The 24,239-nt window shown below is 40.3% G+C and overlaps 1 protein-coding gene across 1 annotated transcript; it reads right to left on the reverse strand.

Annotated features, from left to right (window-relative positions):
- Positions 1–8,696: 8,696 nt before the first annotated feature.
- LOC306869310 (zinc finger protein 703) lies at positions 8,697–12,494 on the reverse strand. Its single transcript, XM_079416010.1, has 2 exons — positions 11,779–12,494; positions 8,697–11,021 (listed from the first exon to the last, which is right to left on the reverse strand). Exons 1-2 carry the CDS (start codon positions 12,034–12,036, stop codon positions 9,498–9,500), a joined length of 1,782 nt encoding a protein of 593 aa, XP_079272136.1. The 5' UTR covers positions 12,037–12,494; the 3' UTR covers positions 8,697–9,497.
- Positions 12,495–24,239: the final 11,745 nt, after the last annotated feature.

Raw genomic sequence — 24,239 nt, forward strand, 5'->3', positions numbered from 1 at the left:
TTTGTGCGGCGGTGGCAAATTTAGCTACATTGGGCTTCTCTTAAATGGAGCGGGGAAAAATAACTGGAACACAATGAGGGAAAAGAAGTTTGTCAGACTTCATTAAGTATCAAGGGAACATTGCTGGAACTGGCAACGCAAAGCGCACTGGGCCCGTGTGCCATTAATCACGTCTGACAAGGAACCGGAGCAGGGGCGTAGGGAGGGAGCGCAGTACGCGGGTGCTGGCTGCCAGCGGCTCTGTTTATGATTACTGCGAGGGGTCCTGACTAAGCTAGCAGCCCGAAGAGGAGCGGAGCAGAAACCCAAGATCAGGAAAAAGTCAAAGCCAAGGAGCTCTCATCCAGCATTACTCCTCCTCCCTTTCAAAATGACACAGCCACCAATATGATTAGACCAGAGCGCAGACTATCCTCCAAACAATTACTAAGCAGTTGAAAAATTGAATGGCGTAGAAAAACGGTGAGATATTGCCTTTCAAAGCAAAGTCATCAGTATATAAAGGTTTGCTCTAATTTGCCATTGTGCAGGTTTGTATCTGGGGGAGGGGGAAAAAAAGCCTGCTGACTGCAGCTTCATCTGCGCTCTCCGTTTTGTAAGCTCTCGCAGCAAGACCGTGTCTTACCTCCTCCTTTCCTTGGTCTGCCACCCCAGATGCAGAAAATAAATGGGAGTGAGAGAGGAAGAGAAAAGAGGGCCTGTGACTGGTGGAGATGGAGGCCTGTGTTAAGTGCTGCGCTTGAAAGCACGTCTGGCCTCATTAGATGTCAGTTGTAACAATACTGAACTGGCAGCAAGGACTGCTGTGAGTCTCGCAACCATAAATCACACTCTGACAGCTCACTGACAGGGCTGGGAACCGGCACACATGCAAACACTGACTTCTCTCTCTCAGCCGCACATTCTCCTTTTTCTCTGACGCACAACATCTTTCTCTCCTGTTCTTTTCTTTCTTTCTTTCTTGCGCATAATCAGTGCACAAAATGAACACTGCAGGCTCTCTCGCCACGAATCGCACAGTGTTTAGTGCTTTGTTTTGTTTCTCTTTCAATAAAAACATGGGATTTTTGACACGCATACATGTTCTTAATGTGCGTGCGAGTCTGGAGCGACGGGCAGCTCCCGCCACTGTCTGCCCGTGTGCATTAGGCTGACATGTGACGGTGTGTGTGTGTGACATCCTTGCTGAGGAAGGAAGCAAGAGAAACTAGGCCTGTGGGTCATTAATCACTACTCCCTCTGACACACAAACAGAGCTTGCTTCTAGGGCCTCCACACACACACACACACACACACACAGCTGTTCTACTCTCAGCTCTTCAGGAACGTTGACTTCTTCACCCAGCCTTTCCACCCATGCCCTCCATTAACTCCCTTTTGCCCGTCTGTTTTCTCTCACTGAGCTTCTTCTAGTCATCATTCTCCCCCTCTGACAAGTTTTATCTTCTCATGAACATATTGAGGTATATGTTTGTCTGGAGAGTTTAGGACTGCCTTTTAAATCTCCATTCCCTTTTCTAATTTTTCATAGCTGGTAATTTAGCATGCTTAGGTGCTTCTTGCCATCATCTGCTTATAGTTCTGACTAATAGAAGCTGTTTAGTCTGAGTATTAGAAGCCAGATTAATGAATGTTGTCTAGTATATGTGCGTGAGTGTGTTACAGGTCAGATCAGTCTGTTCAGTGTCTTCCATAGGGCTGTACTGCTCTATTTAGTGTGAAGATATACAAAGGTACAGTGTGTGTGGTTGTGGCATGTGTGTTTCCAGGGAGGCACAGTGAGGGGTTTATGGGAACCAAGAACAGAACATTATCATGAGAGAAATGAGAGATGTACAGCTTAACATTCTGTCATGTTAAGAGAGCTTCACAGCTGTTAGCCATTTTATTAATGTACAGGGAGTGGATATGAGAAAGAAAAGGTAATAAGGAGACCTAAAAACTGAAGCAAAATAATTACAAAAATAAAAACAACTGCTGTTAGAAGTTAAGTTTCCTGCTGCTATTTTTATACTGAAATAATTGGTGCTCTCGGAGTATACATTTTCCACAACTTCAAACGCTACATCGTAATGTTTTATGTCTAATTTCACTTGTAGCGTTTAAATATTTGGTTTTACTTTTTACTGTTTAATTTTTTTTTTTTTACATTTAGACAAATGCATTTTTTTCCCCATATCATAAGTTAATGTACACTGCCATTCAAAAGTTTGGAATCAAGATTTTTTATGTTTTTTAAAGAAGTATCTTTTGCTCATCAAGACTGCATTTCTTTGATCAAAAAAAGAGGGGAAAAAACTGTAATATTGTGAGATTACTACAATAAAAAAAAGCAATTTTTTATTTTATTGTACTTCTAAAATATAATTTATTCCTGTCACAGTTCACCAAGGATGAGAACAAGGTGGAAGCAGGTAAAGTGAACTTCTCTTTATTAGTGCAAGCACAACTGAATGCAAAGGTGACAGTCTTATCTGCAATTCAAGGTAGCCGTCCACAGTTCACTCATCCAAGGAGGATCAACGAGGTAGGAACAGCACAGGTCAGAGTCAAATATCCACAGGGCCTAGGAAGGAATCACTGAGAGAGAGTGTAACCTCAAGACCAGCCAATGAACGAGTAGGATGAGTGTGCTCTTATAGTGCTCTGGTGATTGAGTGCAAGTGCTCAATATTCAGGTGATTGAGGACGTGGTTGAGAGGCTGCTTCTTTGGCTGGTTTTTCAGGGTTAGAAACGGGTGTATCCCTGACAGTTCCTGTGTGCAAAGCTGAATTTTCATCAGCCATTACTCTTCAATGTCACATGATCCTTCAGAAATTATGTATTACTGATTTATTATCAATGTTTGGAACCTGATACTTTTTTCAGGAATCTTTGATGAATAAAAAGTTAAAAAGAACAGCATATTCAAAATAGAAATCTATTCTAACAGTATGTCTTTACTACCACTTTTGTTTTTGTCGATTAAACACATCCTTGCTGAATAAAAGTATTAATTTCTTTAAATTCTTATGTACACTGCCATTCAAAAAAAGAAAATTAAGGCAGTTAACATAATACTGGCTTATTCAAAATAATTACTGGTTTATATTATGTCAGCTAGAATTGAACCCTTCTACTGAGATCTTTAAATTTTCTGAAGATTCTAAGAAATGTAATAAAGCAGTGGTCAGTTGGATGTGGGAATAGTCTAAAGAAGTACAACACTGGTAGGTTAGTGGCAAGCTAATTTTCTACCCAACATGTGGTTTGAAAAAACTGTAACCATTGAGTTTAAAGAAGACCTCCCAGTACAGGGCAATAGCTCTGCGGTCCATACAAGAATTGTTAGCCTGTCTGCGTTCCTGATGAATAGCTTGCAGACCCATTGGTTTCCAATACTGTCAATGAGACAGAGGCTAATGAATGAGTGCTCTGTGTCATTATACCACAGAAATCTTAACCAGTGAGTGTGTGTGCATGTTGTAACTGCCACTCTTTAAGGTCAGCAAAGTGAAATAGTTAGGTATCAGCACTTCAGCTCCTGCTAGTAGGAAAATCAGTCATTTCTAAGGTCAGTTGTGTGACACACACACACACAATGTTTCCCACAAACACTGTTAAGGTGTTCCATATGATTTGACTACTTCAAAACAATACCGAGATCCTTTTAGAGCTGACAGGATCTGCTTTTCTTCTTACTCTAATGACTGTTACTTCACTGCAAGTCTGTTGTATGCCATAATTATTACCACGGTTATTTATGCCATAAATCACATGCGTAGTATTTGTTCAACCGCCGCAAGTTTGGCCAAAAACATCTAATGAGCATATTTGTGAGGTGAAGTCATGCAGCATTGTTGTTTAAACTCATTAAACCTCTAAAAAGTGGCAAAGATAAAACTGCTGTTGACTAGTAGGCGCTTTCTCTTGTCTTGCTCCTTCTCTCTGCAACGTCCTGTGACGTTCTATCTGCCACACTACACGTCCTTCCAGTACCTAACACCTACCTCCCCCCACCCACTCATCTCACCTCGCGGTGGCCTCACGCACCAGCACTGCCATTAATCAGTGGCCAGGATCATGTCTGCCAGTTAGACTAAACAAGAGCATTTGTGAGGATTTGCTCTCCCTCATTAATCATCTTGACAGTTTGAAAAACACATTTCCCCTTTAATGACTGTATTTGGATAATCAGGTCTGTTCCCTTCCCTGCCAGCTTTTCTCTCTCTCTCTCTTGCGTGCTCCCTGTCTCTCTCCTGCCTTCAGTGTTTCCTCTCCCCAAAATGGCATTGAGAACAGCTGGGTTAGCTTACCGCCAAGACAGAGAGGGCAAGGAGACAGAGTGGTTACCATCACCGCTGCTAAAAGGGAAGGAGGGAGGGGGTGTTGAGTCAGTAAAAATCACATTGCTCTGGAAAACTTTTGCTCTTACTTAAGAAACCCCTGCCGCTTCTCATAACATTAACTTGGCTGTTCTGCGGTGCACGCTTGCTACCAAACACACAAACTCACACACACACGTACACACATTGACGGTCCATAAAATATCCGACATAGGCGGAAGGAAAATCTTGTGACTTAGAGGCCTTGGGTAAAAGTTTCAGAGCTGCGTGGTATGTGCAGGCTTGTCACATTATGAAGAAAAATGGCAGGGTGTTGACAAGAGTACTTTTATCTTTGTATATTTCATTAAACAAGACCTGACAGATTTCTATACCTCTCTGTGCCCTTCGGTTTTGTGTGCGAGGACTCGTATTTAACCTTTAATAGTAGTTCTATGAATAGTGAAAGGAAGAAAAAGAGTATTTTACACCTTAGTTTTAACACTGCCAAATTTCTTTCCGTCTGCCCGGCGTGTGTCAGAAGGCAGCTTAATACATGGCGTTTAATGGATTGGCTGACCTTTGGGTTTAACACATCGTTGTGTCATGCTCGCACCTAACATTGCCCGTTGGAAGTTTATAAATGATGTCATACAGTCCACTTAAAGCCGGACTGCACATGACAGCAGTATTTAAACATTAGGACAATGTTATGCCAAGCTTGAGGCTGAGGGCAGTAGGTAAAATAAACAATTACAAAGCTCTCCATATTCCACATGTCCTCATAGTGGTGTTCACAAATTACAATATGCTAGTCGTTTTATTCAAGCACATTATTCTGGATTAATGTAGCTAGTTGTTTGAATTATATGCTGATTATATATACTATTTATATATACTGACACTGAAGTGCACACAAAGCACAGAATGAACATAATGTCCAATCTTGACATGAAATGAATCAAAATAATTTCATAATGAAACTGAAAACATTCCCCAGCAGATGTCACTACATCATGCTGCAGAATTAATTATAGAGGTCGTTCAAAATATGACAATTTGAATTCTTAATAGTATGTGTTCCTAGTTATATTAGAGGCCAGATACATTTCAAAGATCCCATGAAATGGTTTGATGAAGGCAAGTTTTCCTGTGTTGATGTTTTCATTGAAAACAGGAAGTTGGGCCACTGTGACATATCAAATGGAATATCTTTTTTTCTTTTTTTTTAACATCACTGCCTTGAACTGAGATTCTTGCTAGTCTCACTGTACAGAGCATTATTTATTGGGCAAAATTTTTTTTGGCACCTTAAAATTCTGCTTTGCCATCACAGGAATAAATTTAACAAATTATCATTTATATATTTTAAAATATATTAAAATAGAAAACATTTTATGAATATTAAATATGTCTTTTACTGTGTTTTTGCTCAAATCAATGCATTTGAAACAAATTTTACGTATATGGTCTCAATGCTAATAAACAAACTAAAAGCACAAAAAACCCTCAGTTGAATACACTCTCTATCATATTATAGAGGAAGCATGAGGTAGCTGAAATATTTTCCTACACTGAGCAGGAAAAGGTCCTGTCACTCCGGGCATGACTCGGGGTCAATCTTAACTCCTCCGTTCCGGTGCCAAGGCACGATTTTTCATGCGCACAACATTCGTGACATCGGTGCCGCGCTCCCCCAGCGCGTTTGCAAATGGAATCCAGCTGTAGCGGTGGAATGCATTATTAGTGGTTAGCCATAATTGCAACACACTCGTTTGCCTGCGTTGTCAGGCTGTCGTCACACATGCACACAGTTTCGCTAGACAAATGGGATGGCTAAGAGATCACTGGGTAGAGGTGCTCACCGCCTCAATTTTTTGTTGTTGTTGCTGGCGCATGGAGCAGTATTTTGTGATGCGGTTGATGTGATTAAGAGTCCCGTGGAAAGTCCTCAATGGATTTTTTTAGTCATGAAGCAGCAGCAGTCGTGTGATTGATTGCTTTATGAGCTTGAGGAGTGTGTGTGTGAGAAAGAGAGCGGCCTGGTCTGTATCACCGTGACAAACAGTCATCAGAGTACTCATGCGGTAATTAACAGAGTGTAATGTATATGGAAGTTTGCGAAGGGAGAGAGAGAGAGAGTCTACATTAGGCTAACATAATCAAAGAGACAACAAGAAAGTAACAGGAGAGAAGCCAGGGGAAAAAGAGGGTGTAGGTGAAGAGAGACAAGATCTAAACAGAGAGAGACAGCCCAAGTAAAAGAGTCGGGGAGGGAGGGGTGATCTAACGCTCTCCCTCTCTCATTCTTTTTCAGGTTGGGGCTGTCAGCCTCATGAGTTGCTGTGGACTTGGCGGCTAATTGAGGAGCAGCTCCACACCCTGTCGTCATTAATCACTAGGGCTGCCGGGCTGCCTGCCCGGGACACTGCTGTGATGGGCTGCAGCTCTCTCTCTTTCTCAATCACAGTCTTTCTCTCTTTAGTAGTTGACTGGACACATTGGGAATGGGGGGGTCGCACCCCCCACCTCCATTCTAAGCCCAGTGGGACAGCAGAGAAAGGGAGAAAGAGATCAATCAAACAGGTGTAGCCCTGCTGAGAAGACACTGGTCAGGGACTAAATTAACTCCACACCCCCACCCATACATCCATCCAACTCCCCTCCCCTCCACAAGCAGGCGACAGAAACAGAGTGACTGCATATTGACTCAGCTGGAGTCCGGGAGACGAGGGAGAGAAAGATAAATGGCAGGGAGAGATTGATGAGGAGAAAGACGGAGAGAAGTATAGAGCAGGAATGTGATGAACGAGTGGGAACGGGGTGATGGCAGGATTAATCCCTCACCTTCGGATAAAATGTGAAAATTCTTCCCCTCCATTTAACCTTCCTGTACTTGCTTTAAAGCTAATAATTTATCTCTTTTTTCCCATTCTTCATCAAAGCGCTGTTTACATGCTCGGAACATGGTATATTATGCTTTTTCTCATTTTTATAAAACACAAATTGTTGACTAACTTCAACGATTTCATATTGTTTATTGGAGTTGCATTGCTTGACCACTAGGGGAGACGTAATCCATTTTATGAAGTTTTAATTCTCTTGGGCTGTGCCCAAATATTCTGTAACTCCATTAAATAACTTCCTCTCTGAGTCTCACAGGAAGTCATTCAAGACCATTTCTAAAATAGACTCTTGGCACTTAACCTTACTTTTAGATCTGTACTTCTCTTTATGTTAACAAAATGCAATACTACAGCTTAGATACTCTCCACTGCAGTTTATACATTTTCTGCCCTGCGACAGTAATGAGTAGACTGTGTATTATTAGCAGGCCTGTGTTGTGCCATGCTAAATTGTAGATGTAGAACAAAGCGCAAGAGTTTATTCTCATCTCAGCTCTTCCTCCTCTAGTCTTGACCTCCTGGTTTCCCATAAGAGGAACCGTATGCTGTGTCCTTGCTGGATAGCCTGAGTTAACAGAGGCAGTGGAGTGATCTATCCATTTAATGGCCCTGTCAAGTGACACCTGTGCTGCGTCCTCTCCTGTCTGAAGTGCTAATGAACTGAGAATCTGTGCGTACGTGTGTGTGTGTGGGTCATCTTAACGCTTAATAGCATTTCCACTCATCCTGTTTGAGGAAAATGGTTCTGAAGAAGAGTTTACACACTGGCCGCTTCTGTTTGAGCCATTAAGCCAGACATAGTCATGCAATCGCATCAACAATATTGAATCTTGACCCTTTTTGTAGCACAGCATTAAGCAAGACTTTCTGAACCACAGGACACAACACACTCAGGTCAAACAATGGGGACTGCACTCCTGGGGGTCATGTCAAGCATTTGATAAATATTTCTCTATTAACAGCCTCCCATTGTCATCTTTTGCCCTTTGTGTAGCAAGGCAATCCATCAGAGTGCACTGGGAGTGAGTGCATGGCTCCCATGGGTTATTACCAGGCTATCATTGAGCTGTATTTAAGACCCAATACTCCCTTGTGCTGAGGCAGCTCTTTACACAGTGCTGCAGAGGCACAAACAAGCAGCAGTGACTAACACTGCACTTTCACATTACTTATTTTGTGTTAATAGCTTGAACTAATAGGGAACAAAACTGTCAGCCGTGTAGAAAGCTAAAGTCAAAGATTAGTTGCTCAAGTGAAAGTGCAATTCTTTTTTTTTTAAAAGACCAACCCAAACAAAAAAAAATCTGTAAATGTTTAAATATGCATGGTCTATGATAGAGCTAATATATATGTAGCAGAAATATATAGTTTGAGATCAGTGTGTACACGTCTCCAAAGTGTGACTGTTAACTATCTAACTTTTTACATATGGGAAAGCATGCATGTTATTAAGAGTGTAAGAAACGTATATGCAAGAGAAGCGAGGGACATCTATAAATGTAATCAAGTATCATTTATTACACAAAATAAGACTTTGTTAAATGGATAGCGCTGCCATCACAACATAGTACTCTTATTTGAATTCTTTTCCCCTCTCCACTTCCATCCTCAGCTTGCAGAGTCAGCTACAATAGAAAATATATCACATCTTTCCATTTTATTCTTTGATCTGTACAAGTACAAAATAAACGCCAAATCATAAGGAACAAGGTAGCTGTTGACCGAGTCATGCTCATCTGTTCTCCAGTAAAGAAAATGAGTTGCACAGATCTAACGCATGAAAGAAAATTACATTAAAAGAGAGATTTTATGTCTGAGAGACAGTGTCGTAGTCCGTTGCTGCAAACATTGCATTATTACAACGTGTATGAAAGGAGCAACCATGTTCATACTGTGAAAATACTGCTCCTGTGTGAAATTGATAATGAACGAATTTTGGCGGTAAAGTCCCATAGAAAACAAAAAGTCAAGCGCTCAAGTGAAAAATAAATACACACTTTTGGTAAATTGAAGAAAAAAAAAATTGATCAGATAAAATAAATTGAGTTCCGGCATTCTCATTCGCTCTCCACCTTAAAGTTCATATGGGTTCCCTAATATCCTAATTGAAATTTGGAGTGACCATTAATTAAGCAACAGTCATCCAAAGCAGATGAGATTTTATTCCTCATTGCGAATATAACTATTCCATGTTTTTTGCTTCATTCTTTTTAGGGGAATCCTGCATCTTCCTGTGCTTTCCAGCGAGCTCATGCCAATATCTTTACACCGTCCAAAGTCTTTTAATCACTGGTACCCAAGAGCTGAAGCTGAGCCCAGTCTCTGGCCATATAGAGCATAGGGAGAATAGTAGGGCGCTGTGGCTGGGAGAGAGTGCATAGGAAGGGATGGAGCTCCTGGCAAGTGTGCCTTTCCGTAGGGGTGATACCGTGCCAAACCTAGCCCTGGTGATCCACGAAGGGAGAGGGAACTGGGAAGGGCTCCTGGGCTGCTGTGAGGAGGCAGGTGGAGGTGGCAGGAAGCGGCAGAGGAGACAGATGAAGGGTAGCCAGAGAGCAGCTTCCCATCCACACCTGGCAGAGCTGTGTGTGTACGCAAATGGGCCAAGAGTTCCTCTGAGGTGGTGAAGCGTTTGTCACACGGGCCACCCACTGAGACCCAGTTACAGGCGTGAGGGTGCGTTTCATTGGGCAGCATGAAACCGTAAGTATACAGAGGATGGGACAGAGAAGAGGTGGCGCTAGAGGACAGAGAACTGGGGTGGAGGGAGTGGAGGTGATGGGTGGGATACATAAGAGGGAAGCCAGTCTTTAGGGCTGATGATGGATCATGAACGCAGGAAGAGCAGTTGCTGCCCCCGAGATGGGGTGCATTGGGGTAGGTGAGGCAGTATGGGTCCCTGCACAACCCCTGCATGAAAGAGGGAGGCGAGGCCCCTGTGAGAGGACTGGAGCTTGGATGCTTTCCTGGAACACCCATCCCAGCACCAACTAAACTAGATTTCGCGGGATCCAGCCCAGGCACAAACTGAGAAGGATAGCCGGTATAGGCCCCGACAATGGAGCCATGGTAGCCCATGGTGGAGGATGGGAGGGGAAACACAGAGTGGCCCGGTTTGAAGGGAGACACAGGGGCGATGTGGCCCGTGCCCAGGCTGGGCTGAGGGGGTTGGGCGTCAGACTTACTGTCAGGTTGAGGACTGCTGGAGGAGCTGGCACTGCTGGAGTTCGCACTAGCACGTGCGTGACTGGAGTTGGCGATCTGTGCAATGTCCAGGCTTCCAGACTTACTGTGGTCTGAATCTTTTTTCCCATTGCGGTCGCCACCACTGTTGCTGTCGTTCCCTGGGTCTGAACCCACAGCTTTGGAGTCCATGTGGGAGGTTTGTAGATGCGTTGATTTCTGCGATACGGGAGACTGAGACTGCCGGTGTGTGTGCGACTGTCCTGATGTCTGCTGAGAAGGAGAGCTGGCCCGTGGAGAGGGAGCATGAGGAGGTAAAGAGGGGCACGTCACAGCTGCAGAACCGCTATTTGGCACTCTGAACCCTGCCTTATCTGCTGAGCTGTTGATCCCAACGCCATCCTTCCGGCATTCTGATCCATTTTTAGAGTAAGGCTTAAAGCTGGACTTGTCATCTAGGTTCTGATGCTCTGCAGGCTTCAGGCTGGAGCTGCTGGAGCGGCTGTCCTTGTCTCCATGGCTGCTGGACGAGAGGGATCCCAGTTTAGAGGAGGGAGGAGGATCTGGTTTACCGATCTGTGAGCAGGTCTGTGCCAGCAATGCTAGGGGACTCTTTTTAGCATCCAGCTATGGGGACAAAAAAATACATTTTCGGTTAACTATATTTTTCTTCTCATGGACTGACAGAAATGACCAATTCAAAACCTATTCAAGGGAATGTGCTTGACAATTGCAACATTGCTCATATTTCTTCATAAAATATTACAACCATTTTGTTTATATTTAGATTGTTTGAAACTGTGTGACATCATCCTAAAATGCGAATTGAGATGTCTTCTGGTATAGTCGCATTTTAAAAATATTAGGTGGAATAGGCTACATTGCCTTGAAATTGTTTTTGCGGCACCTTAAACACAAAGCACGCTGTGCAGTGTTTTATTTAATAATCAGTCGTACACTGCACAGTGTACTTTATGAACATCTAGGTGCTTTATTTAAATGTAAGATAAGCTGGTCGATAAACAGAGGCTTTAAAACAATTTAAGTACCGTAAAAACACCTCAGTAGCGATCAGGAAATGTGAAACCTTAAAATGCTGCCAGATAGTGGAGCACGGCCTCATCCAGATCCGGACTATCCATTCAAATCGGCGCTGAATCGCAATCTTGGCGAATTCCGAATTATAGAATTAATTTGAGGCTCCCGAGATAAACTCTAATACTGAGAAACGATGTACAAACCCACACGAAACATCTATTAACACCCTTTCACTTAGTAGAAACGCACCAACTCGGACAACCGAGTAGCTTTTCTCACTGAAATTAGTGTTTTTTTTTTTAGAATGAAGTAAGAAACAGATGCAATAGAAAGGAGAAACTCGTACCTCGATGCTCACTGGCGCGGAGCTGAGCGGCTGGAGATACTCTGGGTGAAGTATGTGACTTGTGTGAGCGGTCAGCATTTTGAGAATCCGTATAGGCAGCCTTTTTTCCTGACGGGCGGGATCACGGTACGGCAGTGAGGCTATCGAGTCGGTTTGGGGTCTTAAACAGGTGGGCGAACTATCGTTGTTAATAAAACGACTTTTAAGGGTCTGCTGGTTCCGTGAACTGACTGCAAATCCAGGAGGAAGTTCGCTCATCTGGATCGGGGCGGATCAGAGACCTGTCGAGGGCAGCGACGGGGCGGGTGTCCTTCCGTTTTCATTTAGAGATATCCAGTATTTTCGAAAAAGAGCCAAACGACATTATATCCTTATCTACTTGCAGTTAAATATCCCGTTGAAACATCAGCTCTGTGTGTAGTCCAGAGAAAGAGAGCTGTTATAGTCTCTATGAAGAACGTACACTCCGTCTCCACATCGTTCCGTCACCGAGTCAGTGTTGCCTTGAAGCCCAAAGCGATCGCGAGTCCTTGACGCGCAAACGACGACTTGTAAGAGAAATAAGAGAAGTCTTGTTTACTTGTCGTAAAATAAAAAGAAAGAAACTACGCAACAGAACTACTGAGAAATATGGTGTCAAATAATGGCATTGCGTTGGTCCGTGCGCGCTCCGGTGTGTGCTCCACAGCCTCCGTGCGCATATACACTCTGCTCGTGAAGATCTGAGGGAGAACTTCAAAGCGCTCCGCCGCCGTCCAATCGCCTGCATCTGCATTAGTAATAAGTGGGTAGGCACAACAGAGGAGGAGACTGTCCTCCTCGCTCCTGACCCGCTGGCCAAGTGCTTGCTCGTTGTGTGTCAAAACATGCAAAGACTCTAACATGACGTTTTTACCGTTTATTTTATTACTTATCTAGTTTTGTTAATGGTGGTTATTTTTATAGTTAATTTTTAATCACCAGTAATTTAGTATGACTTCAATTAAGAGTAGCTTATTTTGTATTCACTATTTATTACAATAGTAACTTTAATTAGAGTAGACTTTACACTAGTAATTAATTCCTTCACACTAGTCACTTCAAGTATCTTTTCTTATTCTGTTCTGTGTTAATGTAAAAGTGGCCATTTTTGCCACTGAATTCTTTGGGTCTGTGGTGATGTTGGCTCATTTATAAATATTTTTAGTAAATATGTAGACTGCTACTAAGCTTGAATTTTCATTAGTAAGTATTGGAATAGCCACTGTTGGATTAGTAGTCATTTTTAATAAGAGTAATGCATTCTAGTGAGTTTTAAAGAATAAATATTGAAACGCCTTGTGAACAAAGATATTATAGATTCATCACTAAGTTGACAGTTTTTCAAATATTGCTGCTAGTTATTAATAAGTAAACCAATTCAGATGTATTTTTACATGTTGTTCAAAATGACATTCATACTACTATAATTTGTCTTTGCATAAGGTCAAAAGGTTATATTAATAATATTGTCTAAAAAGCATTTCACACTTATACACAAAATTGTATAACTTATTGTATATTTTATTGTTATATCTTATATCTTAATTGTATATCTTAACTATAATAATAGAACGTTGTGTTAAAAGGAAAAGCTGAGAATGTGGTAGCAGTTTCTTTTTTAGGTCAAACAAGTCAAATGATATTGAGCAATACATTCATACATAATAACAGCGCATGCCTGTGTGTGCGCCTCCAGTTCTGGAATGTTAATAACTTTATTACATTATCCCATGTTACTTTGCCATTGAAGTAATTTAGCTAACTTAATTATGCAATGAATTGGCTTAATCATTGAAAAATGAAGCCTGACAGAGGCTATTACAGGGAGACTGTGCTAATTCGTGTCTAAGTAACTTTGAAGTTCAGCATATTTAATGGCTTTGATTGTTCGTAAGTGCTTATACCTATTAAACCTCAGACATTGGACCGAGTTGTATTACATTATTTTGGCAAGCATGTTTGCGAAGCGATCTTGTGTGTACAGACAAAATTGTTTGTGACTTCTGTATGCAATCAAATATGATATGAGAGCTTGCATATATGTGTGTGTGTGTGTATGTGAATTTATTTCATTTGATTTAGTTGTCATGTACTGATAATGCATTGTCCTTAGGATGAGCCATATTACAAACTGACAGTATAACATTTGCCCCCATTTGCACAGTGCTGTAAACATATGGACGGGAGAGAATATTTATATTTCCCTGAATGGCAATACCTGTCAGGTGAGTCAGAGAGATGAGAAAGGCCTGATCTCTGGAGCTGTTCTCGGGGTTAAAAACAAAGAGCACCTGGGAAGCTTCTTGAAAGGTGATGTTGCCTGCCTTAGTGTAATAAAAATGACAAAAAGACAGAATGCATGAACTGTTGACCTAGAGAGAGGAGGAGCCACAGGCAAACGTGTGTTTGCAGGGCTTTGTCTCGCGTATCTGGGTGGCAGAGGTGAATATTCATTTAATAATGGTGTGCAGGGAGGAATGAAAGCCTCGGGACACTGCATTTCAGAGGCAGAAAGAGTTTTAAGCTTGTCAGCAACCTGTCATTTTAGATCCCACATACAGCACACACAAACAGCCTCCCACACTTTCACAAGTACCTACAGACGATCAAAGTTGACTGGAGTGGCAAAGTATTAAACCGCTCTCAATCCTACATAAGTTATTTCTGTCTTGCAAATCTTAGCTGTTAAGTTAATTAAACTGTCACTCTGTCTCAGAACAAAAAGATCCATCTCAAAATATAGTGTTTGTTAGGTTTCAAACCCATGTTGTCTTATTTATTCAGGAACTACACATTGTCGAGTCAACATACAGGCGCATCTGCCATTGTTAAACAAGGATGTCTTTACCCACGGCGTCTAAAGCCATTTAACGTTCTGCACGTGTGTGTGTGTGTACATGTGTGTGTTGAGAGATAGTAGCGATGGTTGTATGAAGTCACCTCTCCTTCTGTCAACAGCCCTGCTGTTTGCTTTGTCTTTATTAGTGTCATCCATCACTTGCCACCAATACAGGAGCCTGTAATAGCTGTGCAAATCTGAAAAACTACAGGAACATTAAAATTCAGTTGCGCTCAGGGTTAAGTGATATGATGCGATCGCTTCCTTTGAACAGATCAGTTGTCTTTGCCCCACACAAACAGATACTTCAGGTTATGACAGGTGTGGTCTAACCTGTCAACGAGCGTGTTAATGCGGATAGCCGTTTTTTCTTTTTCTTTCCTGGTTTACAGACGATCCATCCCTGTTGCCACTGTAAAGTTTGGTCGAGATGTCTGGAATGTTTCCGTTTGTCTAGAATTGATGTTTCTAGTCAGAAACCCAGAATCACAGGGTGTAACCATTGTTGTATTCTTAGGACTGCAAAGAAAATGAAGGATCGCTGCCTTCTTGAAAATTTAAATAAAATCCTAAAACCTCAAATCTTAGAATTCCAATGGTTTAGAATTAAGATGGATTGCCTTACAAAAACATTTTCAGGATAAGTGAGTTTGGCAGGGGGCAAAGGTGTGGGTGGAATGGAGGGAGTTTAAAGGCACCCTAGAGGAGGAAGGGAAAATAAAAAAAAAAGAGAAAGAGAGTGAGAGAAAGAACTGAGGGCGGGCTGGAACAACGGGGAACAGCTCCTTTCAAGTCTGGCCTTGAAGTGGGCTGCTAACAGCTGTTTTGACGTATAAATGACGGATGGTCATTTCCTGTTGTGGGTTTTAAGGGGCAGGACTCCCCTTTAAGAGGCCTGTCTAACCAATCCCTGTTAAGCCCGAAGGCGTTCGCCTATGCATGACTGTATCAAAGCACGGGGCTTTACCATAACTTTGACTAAACAAAGGGCTAAAAGCAAAGGCTAGACATCCTGCTTGACCATAGCCCACTCACATCCCTCACTGTTTCTTGTGAGAGGTCACTCAGAACAGATTACTGAAGTAAAGAAAACCTACCGGAATTTTATAGCAGGCCATCATTCATGTTAATGCAAAACAGCAAAGATATGTAACATGGAGATGAACATGGGAAAAAGAAAAGATTAGAGTACAAAAATAAAAATAATCATTTAATTAAAACTAAAATACCTTGTTTTGTCTGCTAAAAAAACTGGTGTTATATTTTTATACTTGACTGGCACAGAACAGTTTGTCACTTTTCGGTACAGACTGAGAGACGGCAAAACCAAACAAACAAAAAGGATGCAAATGACTTGCATTTAATTACCTGTGACTGATTTATGAGGTGAGTGGTATGAAAAGGGAGCCCAGAGGCAGGGAGTCTGCTGCTCATGCCTGCTCTGTTCTCCAGAAATAATAATCCAGTGAAAAAAGAGGGACAGGACAGCTTTATGGAGTGTAGCTGACATGTGAGACCAACCCTGGAGAACTGTAAAACGTAGCACTCTCTTTCTCTCTTTGCTTTCACAAACCTCACAATCCTTCGCAGTGATTGTGAGATTTTTAGAATCAGATATTTAAAAGTGCACTGTTCCTCTGTGAAACTTGGAGTATTTCTAAGAGTAATGGTTGTGTGCGTGGAAGAGATGATAGAGAGAGCTTATCAAACAAGGAACGTATCATGAAACAAAGCCAAAAAAAGATTTATTTAGCTCGGCATGAATAGCACACACAACATACACGCAGGGGGAACAAATGCCACAAAAGGCTCTTCCCAGAATCCTCAGAGAATGGGAGATTCTCAGGTTGATTTAATGACTCATCTCTGTGTTTTGGTATAATCAGACTTGAACATCTTGAGTCTCTCTGATCCAAAGACGTGAGCGATGGTGTGATGACAGGATAAATATTTGTGTGAAACCACATGCACATGTGACGGAATGGAATATCGTACAATAAGATGGATGAGTTAGACTTGAGTAATAGTTATATACCCAGTAAAAGCTTATTTCCATTTTTTTTCATGATATCGGTGATGTTGAGTGCTCTCACAGGCTTAATGGCTCGTCTCTCTTGTCGCCTCTGTGATCAAGGGCCTGGCAGATCTACTCATCTTCCTGTCTCACTGATTATCTCTGAGTGATTATGTACATGCCCTACAGTTAATGACAGATCTTTATTTAGCTTTCAAACATGTCATGTGCACCAAAACACACAAGCACACACACACAATGAACTTAAATGCACCCTTCTCGCTCAAACAAAAGGTCCCATTGTCCTCCACATGGTGAAGTTATAAGAAGGGGTGGGAGAAATACCCGGCTACACACAGCAGAGCCACAAATCAGATTGCTCTATATTGTTGTGTGAAATATAAGCAGACATCAAAAGGTGTTTTTTATCTGTTGCTGGCCCAGAAAACAGTAGTGTGGAGCAACAGTCACTCCATTCATGAGGCTCATGACACGTTCCATTTTAGTAATGCATGGGGCAAATTAAATATCTCTATTCCTCAGGCAAGTCTGATTTACTTTTTAGAGTTCACAAGTTCCACGCTCGTTCCCACATTTAATTTCTGAGTCATACTCACTGGCGAGCAAAGAAATAATTAACTTTGTCACCCAAAATGGACATCAATGTAAAAGATGATACTGACCTAGCCTGTGTTAGTCTTATCAATCAGCTCACAGTTGACTGACAAGGCTCAAGCGCTTGCCAGTTGATCTCTAAGCAGGTTATGTCATTGTGTCGCACATAATGAAAAGATGTAAACTTGCTGCCTGAACAATAACAACTCAACAGCCCGGTTCTTGGCGGCTTGTAAAAACTGCAGTAAAAACACAGATGCTTTCCTTCATCACCTCCCTGGAGTCCTCCATCAATTCTGAAAATAAGATTACATCATATATTCATATACTGACAAGTACATGATGGCGCATTTTCTTCATTACAGAAGGCATTCTTTTTTCCACCATTTACTAATAGCTGTTAGAATAAAATACAGGAGATCACATCATTCACCATTTAATAATGCATTTTTTCATCACTATTCAATTAAAATATATTAATATATGATTTTTTTGTTATTTCTTCTGCGCTTTGTAACAATTTTGAAAGCATTATAAATGTTAATATTATTTAAATATTTAAAAAATATATATATTCTATTCTTACACTTTGGGACCAGATAGAACACTGTTTCTGTTTTTTTAGATCTGTATTCTTGTTTGTATTGCTGTTTTATATTTAATAATACAGGATTAGAATTAATTTATGGAGTGAGATTTTAAAGGCGTGTGGAAAAACTCTGGCAGAGTGTCAGCTGTCAGTCATCACGGCCCGAGGTATGGAGGAGCGCCCTGTGACTTTGATGTGATGAGAGATGGAGGCGCACAATTAAAAGCCTATCAGCATGTAAGTAAATCAACACCTATCAGCCTTGTCACTTCAAACAAACGTTTATTATACTGCTCTGCCCACCTCATTAATCTCGCACTGTTCGCCTGTCAAGATGAGGTCACAACTGAGGAACGCATAAGACAAACTGGATAAGGAAACGGATCTCAAAACATTTGGTCTAACTTAAATGCAAGCTCACTCGAGAAACAGGATATTATGATTGTTTCATTATGTCCTCTAGGCTGTAATCATAATTTTATATTATAATTTTAACATTCCAACTGTATAATGGTTTTAAATTAAAAAAATAAAAGAGAATTAATTTACGTTTGTTATAAAAATTGCTCTGGCATTTTCTATCTGGTTCCTAAATAAAATGCTCTAATGATGGGGAAGAAGTAAATTGCCTTACTGTATAAAATCATGATAAAGTCATTTGTGCATACTCATTTCAGATGCTATGTTAAGGATAAGTTAGCAATAGCTTACTCTTGCAGTCTCGCTAAAACTCTTTCCCCTTCCTCTTTCACTGTCTTTTTGTGCGATGCTAAATCACACATAAAATGCTGGGTTAAATACAACCCATCGCTGAGTGAAATATGGTAAAAACAACCCAGTTGCTGGGTGAAATGTTCAACCCAACCTTCTGGGAGGTAACCCAACCACTGGGTCAAAACAACCCAATAGCTGGGTTTGTCCATATTTTACCCAGAGCTGGGTTGTATTTAACCCAGCATTTTTTAGAGTGTAGTAAAGAGCATCACATGATGTTGTGCTAAAATTGTCTTTTGCCATTCGTTTAGACACAATTCCCCTGGTTTTCCATGATTCGTTTGATTTTGTTTCTCTGTAGAGGGCAAATTCAGGTTCATTCGCATTTTACTTTTCTGGTCCTGTCTGGATTAGTCTCCCGTGCCCAATGACATGGCCAAGTTTGAGCCTTATAAAAGGTTATTAGTTGCCAAGAGAGAGAGCGCACAAGCTTCTTCCACGAAGCCTGCCAGAAGGTTACACTGCCTGCGTGCTATAAATTACCCTCGACAGACCGCTATACCGGGGAGCTGGAGGAGAGGAAGAGGGGAGGGAAGAGGGTGAAGAAGTGGGTGCAGTTTTCTTTTCGGTCCCCACTTGATGAATGAGCCTCAGAACAAGGCAGAGAATACATCATATCACCTTTAATAGGTACACATTTCCACCACCATAACTCAGCGTTTAAAAATAGAGAAAAGCGATGAAATACGGTGCCGTATATTCCGGCCGTGACACTTTTACGAGTCCTCCCTGCAGTATAAAGGCATTGATTGCTATTTCAAAGTGCCGTGTCAGGCCCAATACTGAGTACAACCAGCTGCTACACCGAGAGAGTGAGAGGTGGGGAAAGAGAGAGAGAATGAGTTATGACTGCTGAGATTTGGGTGATCTTTTCAGAGAGTCATCCGTAGCTGTAAATTTACAGTGTTTGTGCTCGGTGTTATTGAAACCAAACCCAGAGCTGCCTGTCAGTCATCCATTCTCGGAGCTGCTGGAGAGCATTCCTCTCCTGACAGAAACAGTCCCTCAGCGAAAGGTGAAGGAGAGCACAAATTACACATGAAACGACAAAAGACTGGCGCTCGTGCTCTCTCTGTCTTCGTTTATGTCTCCCCTGCCTTTTCTCTCTCTTTTTCTGTCTGTCTTCACACTTGCCTGTCTGAAGACTTGGAGACTAGTATTTGTCTAAATTAAATGCTTGTGACTTTACCCTACATGCCTTTGTGCTCATTTGTAGGACCTTAAAGAGATAGTTCACTCAAAAATGGATATTCTGGTATCATTTACTCACCCTCATGCCATTCCAAACCTGTATGACTTTCTATATTTTGTCTTTTTTATTGATATCAGTGATATGCAGTATTGTTTTGTGTTCCAAAGAAGAAAATTCATACATGTTTAAATGACATGATAGCGGGCAAATTATGGTTCTTTTTGAAACTTTTTTTTATTACAGATTTTTATTTATATAAAGAACAATAATAAAGTGTGTAACCAGTAACACTTCCCACAAATGAATGAAAAAAATGGTGGAGAACTATGAAATCTTTTCAAGTGAAAATAAATAGTTTTTATAACTTTTGTTGTTATATCATTGGTCAAAACATAGGCCAAAATATGGATGTTGTATGTACTTGTATACTTATAGAGATTCTAGTGAAAAATAAATATACTTAAATGTATTTGAAATACATTTATTTCATGCTAAGTATACTAAAAATACATTTTCATATTTATATACTTAATAAAATGCTCTGCAATTGTACTTTTAGTATACTAAACTGGTATACATAAAGTCTGCTGAATTGGAACAGCTAATTTTGTAGTGCTGTTGTACAATTAAAGATATGCTTAGTATATTTGATTGTGCTAAAGTGGAACTATTTCAAGTACACTTCAGGTACACTTTAAATATTTAGCATTTAAAGACCGATATTATTTAAAGATCATGCAATTCTCATCAAAAGTGACATTAAAACACATTTTAGACTGAATATTAAGAAATGTATTAAGAAATGTGCATTGTGCACAAGTACTACGCCAAATAAAGTTTAATTATAATTTTTATATCAGTAAGTCTCGAGTTATCTGTCAGTAAATATGTTAATAGATTCTAACTATGCTTAGTATGAAATAAATGTATTTGAAATATATGACTTTTTTACTAGGGGAGTACTTCATTTATGATCAAAAATTCATTTCAAAATTCAGTACATGCTCTTAAACATGTAGAAATTCAGGAAGATATCTGCTTTTCTAATTCCAAAATCAGATACTTGTTGTAAAATTGAAAATTCAATTCTGCCTATCAATTCCTGTGTAAATCTTTTTTTTTTTTTAGGTGGTGAAAAGGGGCTGTTAAAAATGTATTTGTCTTTGATTCATTCATTCAAGAGGTTCATTCAAAAACACTGATTCATCTTGTAATGAAACAAGTAAATCTTGAGTGAGTCGTTGAATCATTCCATTCATAAATTCCATGAGATTTTGTTTAGTTGTCTAATATTTTTTCTTCAAAATTGTGAGAGAACCACAACATCCATTTAAAAAAAAAGTCTCAGTCTATCCAGAATCGTGCAGCTCTATTTTGCACATAAACAGCTCTTAATCGAGTCCAGTTTTTATGTAGCCGGCAGATTTTTGTTCATGGTATTCAGCAGCAATTAAATGTTTTGTGAAAAGAGACCCAGAATAAACATATTTTATATCTAAATATTTGACTTTGAATCAAAAAGCAGAATCAGAATTGGAATTGAAAAAATTCAAACGATACCCAACCCTACTTGCATTGTGTTTACGATATGCATTTTATCAAACGTATGCATTCCCTAGGAATCAAACCCATGATCTTGGTGTTGCAAGCGCTGTACTCTACCGTCAGGAATGCCGGTTGAAATGTTTTAACCAGATGCTGGTAGCAATTTTGTTCCGTTCACCTCAATAGCTTCCCTTCTTGTCTTTAATTTAGAACTTGTAAAAGGCGTTTGACCTTCGTATGCTTAAAAAACTTGAGATTTACAATATATGACCCCTCTTCCTTCCATAAACAGAGCTAAAGCTATCATTTGTGTCCATTAACATTTGTTAAACATGAGGGTCTTAACTGGCTCGTATTAAAGCAGTGATGAGAAGGACAGGATGCCTGTAATATTATTCAGCAGTCTCCCTGCCCTTGCTTTTTATTACCTATGATATTTATACACTGTTTTAACCTCTGACTCTTTCCAGTGTGCGCCGTAGTCTGTGCGAGCCAGTCAGATACATGCGGGGTGAATGTCTTCTGTTTCCAGCCCCTCTCCTTACAGTCTATTAAAATCTGCTCTGGACTTCTGCCATAGGCACATCATTTATCTCAGCTCTGGCCAAGAAGAATTATTGTTGTGTAAATCTCAAAGCCTTTTAGGAGATCAAAGTTCCAAAATATAAATCACATTTCTCTGTAGATATAAAACGCACACATGCTCTTGCACACATGCGGCGGGGGAAAAAAACGCACATTCGCCTTCCCCGTGTGTGGATACGAGGGAGGTTCTCCACCCAAATCTCTTCCCACAGGGTAGAGCGAAGACAGCCTATCCTCCTCCTTATCTCCCCTTCTTTCCTCTGTTCCACTCCTCCACCAATTCCCTCTTTTCTTTTCTCCACAGAGGATGCACTTAATCCTTTTCTCTTTGTTAACTTTAGCTTTTTTTGAAGTCTCTATCCATATTTTCACCTACACCTACACCCCCATTCTTCTTCAATTCAAGGGAAAAATATTTTAACCTGATTTAAATCACGACGGAATATGATTGATTTCACTATCATACATGTTTTTTTTTTGTAGGCTAGGGCTCACTTGGTGGAAACAGGAAAGCTTAAAGAGATAGTTCACACAAAAATGAAAATTCTGTCGTGTACTGACACCCAAGTCTGTAAGCTCAATTTCTTCTGCTGAGCACAAAAGATAATATTTTTAAGAATTTGTTTGTCACAGGGAATTTGTAGTATTATTTCCATATTATTATTATAATCTTTATTGCTATTTTTAATTGCATTTTATATTTTTTGTTTTAATTTTAGTTTTAGTACTTAAAACTTTATCTGTTAGTTGTCAAGGCAATATATATATATATATATATATATATATATATATATATATATATATATATTGTAAGTATAATATTGCATAATAATTTCAGCTTTTTTTTTCAATTAACAAAAATGCCTTTTAATAGTTTCAGTTCTAGTTTTAGTTAACAATAACCCATTTTTGATTTTTTCATACAGTGAAAATCAGTAGGGTCCAAAAGAACATTGGACACATTGCCTTTTTTATGTGGAAAAACAACAACAAACAAACAGAGAGAAGGAGAGGCATCTTAAAAATGTTCTTTTTTGTTTAACAGAAGAAAGCAAGCAGCGACTGGTTTGGAATGACATGAGAATGAATAAATGGTGCCGAATTTTATTTCGGTGTGAACTATCCCTTTAATCGAATTCTGTTGTGTGAGCTACAACAGGAATGCTGTCTGTTAGATCTTTTAGCATTGTGTCACTATGATCAGTTGATGTCCCATCTAGGTGTAATGCCATCATAAATCTTTTCTGATCCATCTTAGATATATGACTGCTATCTAAAAAGCAAATATCTTACTTGAATACAAAATATATATTTTTGTCCTACACATTGCTGGATGTTTTGTTTTTATATATAAAATATGATGATAATTTTTGGGTGGCATGTTAAAATGATCTCACTTCGGTGACAGGGCCTATATGGGGGCATTATTTTGACATCTCTCGTCTCTGCGATGAGTGTGTATGTGTGTTTGCGTGTGGCAGCATTCTGTTATGTGTTGATCTCAGTCTGCAAGCAGATTCTATCTACAAACACGGCTCGCATGTGGGAAGACTAAATGAAAAAAGGGGTTTGCCATTAAACTGCCAGGGATTATATACTGTGCACTCTGTGATGTGCCAGCAAAACAGATTTGGTGGCATTGATTTGACAGAGAAAAGAGTGACAGAGCGAAGAGAGGGATTGGGGTGAGTGAGGGGTGGAGGGTTGATGGAAGGAGCATTTTTTTGGAGTTTTCTTTTTTTATCCTCTCAGACACTTTGTCATTGTGTACTCGGTGCTTAGAAGTAAGAAAGTAAATATCCTGGATTGACTGCAACTGTCAGGACGGGTAATTTGCAGCATGTGTGGATTTAGTGAGATTTAAGTTACGTCTGTCTGGAGAAGTTCCATCGGTCTTTGAGTGAATGCTTTAGATCAGAATGGATGATAGGAGGAGCCTGTGGAAGACAAGATAATGTCTGTGAGGAAGGACAGATCATATCCATGTACAGCAACTGCCAGTGGAAACTTTTCCAGTGAATAAAACCTCACCGTGTGTTTCTTGTCCAAGCGGTGCAATTTGGAACCTCTACGCTCTCCATAATGTGGATCGGATTATATGCGTTCACTGGAAATATGCCATTCATATGGGGCTCATGATATTTTGACGGCATAGAGGGTTTTACAAAAAAACCTGGAGATGAATGACACTCCGCATTCGTGCAATAAAAGAAACCTTCTCGTAAGCGCTGACTCAAAGCCAAAAACGATGACCGCAGCTTACTAGGTGGTATAGAATTTTACAGAG

Source organism: Barbus barbus, assembly GCF_936440315.1.
Source record: "Barbus barbus genome assembly, chromosome: 5".
Classification (NCBI taxonomy): domain Eukaryota; kingdom Metazoa; phylum Chordata; class Actinopteri; order Cypriniformes; family Cyprinidae; genus Barbus; species Barbus barbus.